Source organism: Phocoena phocoena, chromosome 19, assembly GCF_963924675.1.
Source record: "Phocoena phocoena chromosome 19, mPhoPho1.1, whole genome shotgun sequence".
Lineage (NCBI taxonomy): Eukaryota > Metazoa > Chordata > Mammalia > Artiodactyla > Phocoenidae > Phocoena > Phocoena phocoena.
This window is the reverse complement of record NC_089237.1, coordinates 7,382,594-7,391,613: the sequence shown is the minus strand read 5'-3', so window position 1 is coordinate 7,391,613 and position 9,020 is coordinate 7,382,594. Positions and strand designations below refer to the sequence as shown.

The following is a 9,020-nucleotide window of genomic DNA, read 5'->3' as shown; positions in this document are numbered from 1 at the left end:
TTTTGTCTTGTTTTATTTTGCCTATGCCAAAAAATGCTTTACTGAGGAGTGCTCAAAAGGCCCATTTAAAGTGTGTAATTCAGTGGTTTCGGTATATTCACAGATACGGATAATCATCACCACTGTCAATTTTAGAACATTTTCATCACCACAAAGGGAACTTGGTACTCTTTCCTAACACCCTTTTATTCTCCCATTCCCCTCAGCCCCAAGCAGCCACTAATGTACTTTGTCTTTATAGATTTGCCTATTCTGGACATTTCGTCTGGATAGGACCATACAATTTGTAGTCTTTTGTGACCGGCTTCCTTCATTTACTGTTTTCAAGGCTCATCCATGTTGTAGCAGGTATCAGAACTTCATTCTTTTTATGGCTGAATAGTATTCCCTTGTATAGGCCACATTTTGTTTATTCATTTTTCCCTTTTGGATTGCTTCCACCTTTGGGCTAATGTGAATAGTGCTGCTATGAACATTAATGTACGAGTTTTTGTGTGGATATATTTTTTCTCTTGAGTGTACATTTAGGAGTGGAATTGCTGAGTCATACGATAACTCTATGGTTAACATTTTGTGGAACTGCTTAAGTGTTTTACATTCCCAGCAGCAGTGAATGAGGGTTTTGATTTCACCACATCCTCACCAACACTTGCTATTTTCTGTCTTTTTTTTTTTTTTAACTTAAGCCATCTTAATGGATGTGAAGTACTACCTCATTGTGGGTTTTTTTTTTTTTTAATTAATTTGTTTATTTCTTGGCTGCGTTGGGTCTTCGTTGGCTGGCTTTCTCTAGTTGCAGCGAGCGGGGGCTACCCTTTGTTGCAGTGTGTGGGCTTCTCATTGTGGTGGCTTCTCTCGTTGCGGAGCACAGGCTCTAAGCACACGGGCTTCAGTAGTTGTGGCACATGGGCTCAGTAGTTGTGGTGCACGGGCTTAGTTGCTCCATGGCATGTGGGATCTTCCTGGACCAGGGCTCGAACCCGTGTCCCCTGCATTGGCAGGTGGATTCTTAACGACTGTAACACCAGGAAAGCCCCTCGTTGTGGTTTTGATTTGCATTCTCCGAATGACTAAGGATGTTGAGCATCTTTTCATATCTTCTCTGGAAAAATGTTCAAATCTTTTGCCCATTTGTTTCAAGCTTTTAAGCCTTTTCTTTATTGATCCCCAAGCCTTATATTTAGTCTTTCTGCCCATTTTTAAGTTGTCCTTTTTACCGTTGACTTGTAAGAGCTCGTTATACGTTCTTCTTTCTTTTTTAAAAAATTTATTTAGGGCTTGGCTGCAGGGGCTTAGCTGCTCCGCGGTGTGTGGGATCTTCCCAGACCAGGACTCGAACCCGTGTCCCCTGCATTGGCGGGCGGATTCTTAGCCACTGCACCACCAGGGAAGTCCCTCTTTATACATTCTTTTTTTTTTTTAATTTATTTATTGTTTCTGGCTGCTTTGGGTCTTTGTTGCTGCTTCGTTGCTTTTCTCTCGTTGCAGCGAGCGGGGGCTACTCTTCATTGCAGTGCGCGGGCTTCTCACTGCGGTGGCTTCTCTTGTTGCGGAGCACAGGCTCTAGGCACGCGGGCTTCAGTAGTTGTGGCTCGAGGGCGCTAGAGCACAGGCTCAGTAGTTGTGGCGCACGGGCTTAGTTGCTCCGAGGCATGTGGGATCTTCCAGGACCAGGGCTCGAATCCGTGTCCCCTGCATTGGCAGGCGGATTCTTAACCACTGCGCCACCAGGGAAGCCCTCTTTATACATTCTTGATACAAGTCCCTTAAATATGATTTGCAAATATTTTCTTCCATTCTGTAGGTTGTCTTTTCACTTTCTTGATGGGGTGGTCCTTAGATGCACAAAAGTATTTTATTTTGATGAAGTACAATTTACGTATTTTTCTTTTGTTGCTTGTGCTTTTGGTGTCATATCTAAAAAACCATTGACTAAGCCAAGGTCCCAAAGGTTTAACCTTATGTTTACTTCTAGGAGTTTTCAGAGCTGACTTTTGAATGTTCTTGGGGCAACCCCCTGAGCAGACCCCAAGCTACCCTGGCTGCAACCCTCCACAAAACCCCCACTCTAATCCCGAAGAGTCTGCTTACATTTCAGCCTTTCCCCTCCAAGATTTCGTATGGGGTGGCCAACTGCAGACAGGTATCCCAGTGAGGAGTTGGGGACAGCTTGAAGGTTTAGGATGCAGGCTGGTGAGAGAGGAGGTGGCTAGTGTCAGACTCTGGGCACCAGGCCCTGGGACCAAGGTTCCAGGCTGAGAAAGCACCTGCTGGGGCCAACAGACCAACCTACCTTGGCAGCTGGGTGGGTCCTTCCAGGAGGGGCTGGGCCCACTGCTGTCCATCTCCACCCTCCCTACTCCTCCATTGCTAGGAGCTGGGCCAGCAGGTCCACTCTAGAAAAGAAGCCTGTAGAAAGTGACTCCACCGAACTTGGCTTTCCTTATTTCTATTTACACTGATTGTCTGGCGGCCCTCTGACAGATTTATGATCAGAGGCTGGTGACCTCTCACGGTTGCAGGACTTTAGGACCTAGGAGATCCTTTTGGGAAACCCAGGTGTTGGAGGCCAGCGCTATTGCTCAGGCTGGGGTAGATGGCTGGGTGGATGGGTGTGTGGACGCAGAGAGGGGCACCAGGGCCAGGAAAGAGCAGCTCAGATGTCCGGGGCCGGCCAATACCCGCCCCGCTGGGCGCCCAGCACTTCTTTGGAAAGCCCGCCGCCAGCCCGCCCCGCGCGCCCAGCTGGTGGATTGGGCCGGAACCGCGGGTGGGGCGGGGCCAGCGCGGCCCTATTTGGGGCGGTGCGTGCAGCTGTGTGAGCCGACGCAGCGCGGCTCCGCCCCGAGCATCCCGAGCCGACCTGACTGCGCCCGGCAGAGCCGCAGGGTGAGTGTCATGGCCGCTTCCGAGCAGCGCCAACCCGGGGAGCTGCTGGCCAAGGCCCGGAGAGCCTTCCTGGAGGAGTTCGGGGCCGAGCCCGAGCTGGCCGTGTCGGCCCCGGGCCGCGTCAACCTCATCGGGGAGCACACGGACTACAACCAGGGCCTGGTGCTGCCCATGGTGAGGGGCTGCGGGGGAGGCGCCATCTCCCCGCTTGCACTGTTGGGCGGGCCGCTCCGAACTTTTACTCCAGCCGAGTGTGGGGGACGAGCACGTGGGAGAGACCCTAGGACGGGGCATTTCACACGTTGGAAGGGAGGAAACGGGGAATCCGCGAGGAAGTAGGCTATGGACCGCTGATCCTCGCCATCTCCTTGGGAGCCACCTCAGATTGTGGGAGGATGCGGAACGGGGCCCAACTGTAAACCGAGGCGAAGTAGCCCTAAGCCTCCTGGTCCAGCCCGTTCAGTTCGCAGAGGAGGGAATGGAGGCACAGAGAGGGCTAGTGATCTGCTCAAGGTCACACAGCTGAGGTGGAGCTGCCTTAGCCTGGGGCCATGTCCATCCCGCTGTGCATCTTCCAAAATGGGAAGGCGTCAGAAAGAGCTCGTCTGGTTCTGTTTTCCTATTGACCCACAGCCAGGAGCCCACGCTTAGGGCAGAGGGCAGAGGCCAGGTCTGCACTCCCGCTGCACTGGCCCTGCCCCTGAAGACCTATGGGGTGGGACCCAAGCCCCCCAAGGCCAGATGGACATGCAGGCTCTTCCCTGAGACACTCCCCATTCCCTTCATGTTGAGCCTGGAGGTCGCCTCCTTGTCCGTCCCTGGCCCCTTGGTAGTGGAAGTTTCGCATACTATTTGTTTCTTCCGCCAGGCGCTGGAGCTTGGGACTGTGCTGGTGGGCAGCCCCCGGGCAGATGGGCTTATCTCCCTCCTCACCACCTCTGAGGATGCCGACGAGCCCCGCCGGCTGCAGTTTCCCCTGCCCACAACCCAGCGGCCACTGGAGCCTGGGGCCCCCCACTGGGCCAACTACATCAAGGGAGTGATTCAGCACTACCCAGGTATGGGGCCCAGGCCTGGGTCAAATTCCTGTCTCTCAGCCACGAAGCTCATTAGCTCATCTAATCCACTGTGGGGTAGGCATGCAGCGTGGAGCTTCCCCATTGTACAGGTGAGGAGACTGATGCCCCCAGAGGTTCTAGAACTTGCCCTGGGTTGCCCATGACATGATTGGAGGAGCCAGGGTTCAAACCCCAGCCCGTTGGTCTCCAGAGCCCTAAACCAGGAGAACTAGGAGTCTGTGTCCCAGGAACATCAGGGTAGGAGGATGGAGGGCGGCGGACCGCTTGGCCCAACAGGTCGGTGGCCTCTGACAGTTGAGACACATTTCCCCGGAACCCTAAACCAGGAGAACTAGGAGACTGTCCCAGGAACGTCAGGGTAGGAGGATGGAGGGCTGCGGACCGCTTGGCCCAACAGGTCGGTGGCCTCTGACAGTTGAGACACATTTCCCCGGAACCCTAAACCAGGAGAACTAGGAGACTGTCCCAGGAACGTCAGGGTAGGAGGATGGAGGGCGGCGGACCCCTTGGCCCCACAGGTTGGTGGCCTCTGACAGTTGAGACACATTTCCCCGGAAGCTGCCAGGCGGTTGCCTCCTTTGTACCAGGATACATGCCCTTCTTGTGCTCATCCTCCCAGATGGCCTGTCTTACCGTCATCCATTCTTTCTCCTGCAGCTGCCCCCCTCCCTGGCTTCAGTGCAGTGGTGGTCAGCTCAGTGCCCCTGGGGGGTGGGCTGTCCAGCTCAGCATCCCTGGAAGTGGCCACGTATACCTTCCTGCAGCAGCTCTGCCCAGGTACCTCCTAGACCCCAGCTCCCAACGCAGCCCTGCTTCCCTGAGGTCCTGTGATCAGAGCTTCCTACCCCAATTGTGGCTTTGGGGGAGTGGGTGGGGAATCTCCCTGGAGTATCACTGGACACACTGGGGGCTGCTCCCACCCTCCCACCCCTAGTGCCCCCTCCTGGGTCCCAGCCTTCCCACCTTGCCCTGTGCTGCAGACTCGGGGACAATAGCTGCCCGGGCCCAGGTGTGTCAGCGGGCTGAGCACAGCTTCGCAGGGGTGCCCTGTGGCATCATGGACCAGCTCATCGCACTGCTGGGGCAGAAAGGCCACGCGCTGCTCATTGACTGCAGGTTAGGGGCTCCCCTTGTCCCCTCCCACCTCGTAGGAGAGCTCCTGGATGAAACATGCGCGGCAAACAGACGCTTGGCCTTGTCATCTTCCTGGCTCCATCTCCATCCCAGGTCCCTGGAGACAAGCCTGGTGCCGTTGTTGGATCCCAAGCTGGCTGTGCTCATCACCAACTCCAACGTCCGCCACTCATTGGGCTCCAGCGAGTATCCCCTGCGGCGGCGCCAGTGCGAAGAAGTGGCCCGGGCGCTGGGCAAGGAGAGCCTTCGTGAGGTGCAGCTGGAGGAGCTGGAGGGTGAGAGCTGGCTGGGTGCACTGTGTCCTGGAGATGGCTGGGCACCCTGGGGTGAGGGGGGCTGCTGGGCTCTCGCTGTGGCTTTGACCCGGATGAACATCCCCTCACCTCCAGGGACCTCTGCCAAGCTCTGCCCACACCCCCAACACTGCTGACTTAGGACTGCTTGAAATCTCCATATTGTTTTTTCTAATGTGAGGATTAAGTATCCACCATGGAAAATACAGAAAAGTACAAAGAAGAGGACTTTCCTGGTGGTGCGGTGGTTAAGAATCTGCCTGCTAATGCAGGGGACACGGGCTCGAGCCCTGGTCTGGGAAGATCCCACATGCCGCAGAGCAGCTAAGCCCGTGAGCCACAACTACTGAGCCTGCGCTCTAGAGCCCATGTGCCACAACTACTGAAGCCTGAGTGCCCAGAGCCCGTGCTCCGCAACAAGAGAAGCCACCATGAGGAGCCCGCACACCACAACGAAGAGTAGCCCCCGCTCGCCACAACTAGAGAAAGCCCGCATGCAGCAATGAAGACCCAAGGCAGCCAAAAAAAAAAAAGTACAAAGAAGAAAATAACAAGCTATAAGATCACTACCCAGAGATAGCCACTGTTCGCATTTTTTTTTTCATTTTGGCTGCATTTTTTTTTTTTTGCGGTACGCGGGCCTCTCACCGTTGTGGCCTCTCCCGTCGTGGAGCACAGGCTCTGGACGCGCAGGCTCAGCGGCCATGGCTCACGGGCCCAGCCGCTCCGCGGCATGTGGGATCTTCCCGGACCGGGGCACGAACCTGTGTCCCCTGCATCGGCAGGCGGACTCTCAACCACTGCGCCACCAGGTAGGTCCTGCATTAGGTCTTCGTTGCTGTGCATGGGCTTCAGTAGTTGTGGCAAGCGGGAGCTACTCTTCGTGGTGGTGTGCGTACTTCTCATTGCGGTGGCTTATCTTGTGGAGCGCGGGCTCTAGGTGTGCAGGCTTCAGTAGCTGTGGCACGTGGACTTCAGTAGTTGTGGCTTGCAGGCTCTAGACCGCAGGCTCAGTAGTTGTGGCGCACGGACTTAGTTGCTCTGCGGCATGTGGGATCTTCCCGGATCAGGGCTCGAATCCGTGTCCCTTGCATTGGCAGGCGGATTCTTAACCACTGTACCACCAGGGAAGTCCCAGTTTTAAAAGTTTTAATTGAAATATCCCTGACTTACAACGTTATGTTAGTTTCAACATCTGTATTCTAAAGGTTGAGTATACGCAGTGTTGCCACCTGCCCTTTTTTTTTTTTTACTTAACATTATCTCAGAGCCCTTCTCTATGTCATGAAAGGCCTGTCATCAACGTGGCTTTTTTTTTTTTTTTTTTTTTTTTTATCAACGTGGCTTTTTAAGCTACATAGCATTTCAGCACCTAGGTGCACTGTGATTTACTTAACCATTTCCTGGTAATCATACCTAACACCGTGATGGATTTTTTTTTTATATAAATTTATTTATTTTTGGCTGCGTTGGGTCTTCGTCGCTGCACGCAGGCTTTCTCTAGTTGTGACGAGCGGGGGCTACTCTTTGTTGCGGTGTGCGTACTTCTCATTGCGGTGCCTTCTCGTTGTGGAGCACGGGCTCTAGGTGCGTGGGCTTCAGTAGTTGTGGCGTGCAGGCTCAGTAATTGTGGCTTGCGGGCTCTAGAGCACAGGCTCAGTAGTTGTGACGCATGGGCTTAGTTGCTCCACGGCATGTGGGATCTTCCTGGACCAGGGCTCAAACCCTTGTCCCCTGCATTGGCAGGTGGATTCTTAACCACTGCACCACCAGGGAAGCCCCTGGACGCCTCTCCTTTTGACTTCCCCTTTTCTGTTATTTCCTCACCCTTGTCGCTGCTGTCTGAAACTTCAGGACACTGAGTCCTCCCTGCCCGCCTTTCCTTCCTCCCCACACCCGGCCTCTCTTGGTCTCTGACTGTTTTAACAGCTGCCATCTCCCAGCGCTGGCTTCTCCCAGCAGGGCCCCCTGCGCAAGGCAGTCACTTTCGTCAGCTAGAGCTCAGCTCCATGCCTCCCCTGCTCCCAAAACCTCTCTGGCGCCCAGAGTCAAGTTGTAAAGTCCTAAGCGCTCGGGGCTGCCATTAGCGACTCAGCTTGCTATGCCAGCTTCAGCGTTAGCCAGTGGGACAGCTTGCTGGCTCCCTGGGGTGCCCCGGGCAGACCTGGTCTGTATCCCAACTCCGGAGCCCTGGCCCTCGGAGGCTTCGCTGTTAACTAACTCCAGCAAAAACACCAGCAGGACTTTTCCTTCCTGTTCTGTCTTGGCCTCTTGAAGGCAGCACTGTGTCCTACGCACCATGGAAGCACTGAGTCTGGGGCTCAAACTGCTGTTTATCGAGCCCCCACTGTGTGCCAGGCGCCCTGCTGGGGGCACTCCGTGTGTCTGCTCAGCCTTCCCTGCGCGCCAAATGAGGCGGGTGTCCCCTTTTCTAGTCGAGGAGGGGAGGCTCTGAAACCTTGGTCACCAACCCGAGGTTCTACCCATAGCTTGGCCAGAACCAGGTCTCAGACTGGAGATGCCCCCGCCCCCCCAGCCAGCGCCCTGGAGCCATCGTGCCCCTCCTCCACGTCCACAGGGGCCCAGAGGTGGTGGATGGTGGGTCTGCTGACTCCTTTTCCGCCCCAGCTGGCAGGGAGCTGATGAGCGGGGAGGCCTTCCGGCGGGCGCGGCACGTGGTGGGCGAGATCCAGCGCACAGCCCAGGCAGCAGCCGCCCTGAGCCGCGGCGACTACAGAGCCTTCGGCCGCCTCATGGTGGAGAGTCACAACTCGCTCAGGTGAGATCCCCGGGCGCCCAGCACCTCCCGGTCACAGGCTGTCCCCTGTGCCGGATGGGGCTGGTTCAAGGCCTGCCGCCTCCCCGTGTGTCCTCCCTGCAGGGATGACTACGAGGTGAGCTGCCCCGAGCTGGATCAGCTGGTGGAGGCTGCGCTCTCTGCGCCCGGGGTTTACGGCAGCCGCATGACAGGCGGTGGCTTTGGTGGCTGCACGGTGACCCTGCTGGAGGCCTCTGCCGCCTCCCTAGTGGTGCAGCACATCCAGGTGGGCAGGGGCCAGAGACTGGGGGGAGCGGGAGAGATGGGTTCCCAGGGCCGTGCTGTGCTCAGACCCCGCCCCACCCGTCCCTCCTACAGGGGCAGTACAGCGGGACCGCCACCTTCTACCTTTCCCAGGCGGCCGACGGCGCCCAGGTGCTGTGCCTGTGAGGCCCTCCCAGGCCGGCCCACGGCAGGCCTGCCCTCCAGCCTGGATGCTCAATAAACTTGTATTACCTCTGGCTCTGATACCTGCCCGTCTCCAGAGGTGGATGTATGCTCGGGCATCAGAGAAAGGTGTGTATAAGAACTGCTTGCCTGCTCTGGGCAGGCCCCAGAAACATGGACAGGGCAGAGCTCAGCAGTAGCAAAATCTTTTATTAAGTGCAGAACAAAGCTGGGACCTTGTCATGCTGGTCCTAGCTCTCTGGTTACAAATGGGCTTGGGCCCAGGGTAGGAGGGCAGCTGAAGGGCCTTCCGGGACCACTTCGTGCCTCCCAGAGGACACCTACCCCCTGCTCTGTGGCCAGAGGCACCGGCCCTGTGATCAGCATGCGGGTGGGCTGGTCGCCAGGGGTCCAAGGATG

At 56.1% G+C, this 9,020-nt stretch overlaps 1 protein-coding gene across 1 annotated transcript; it reads left to right on the top strand.

The window, feature by feature from the left end:
* The first annotated feature begins 2,852 nt into the window (after nucleotides 1-2,852).
* On the top strand, nucleotides 2,853-8,681 carry GALK1 (galactokinase 1). Its single transcript, XM_065897337.1, has 8 exons — nucleotides 2,853-3,063; nucleotides 3,758-3,947; nucleotides 4,626-4,745; nucleotides 4,949-5,084; nucleotides 5,196-5,377; nucleotides 8,024-8,174; nucleotides 8,277-8,439; nucleotides 8,532-8,681. The coding sequence occupies exons 1-8, from the start codon at nucleotides 2,899-2,901 to the stop codon at nucleotides 8,601-8,603; spliced, it is 1,179 nt and encodes a 392-aa protein (XP_065753409.1). The 5' UTR covers nucleotides 2,853-2,898; the 3' UTR covers nucleotides 8,604-8,681.
* Nucleotides 8,682-9,020: the final 339 nt, after the last annotated feature.

What these genes read in the sequence shown, in the direction of transcription:
- GALK1 (XM_065897337.1), top strand. Translation starts at nt 2,899, where the DNA reads ATGGCCGCTTCCGAGCAGCGCCAACCCGGGGAGCTGCTGGCCAAGGCC. An exon ending in GCAGCTGGAGGAGCTGGAGG is followed by an intron (nt 5,378 to 8,023) that starts GTGAGAGCTGGC and finishes TTTCCGCCCCAG; the next exon opens with CTGGCAGGGAGCTGATGAGC. An exon ending in TAGTGGTGCAGCACATCCAG is followed by an intron (nt 8,440 to 8,531) that starts GTGGGCAGGGGC and finishes TCCCTCCTACAG; the next exon opens with GGGCAGTACAGCGGGACCGC.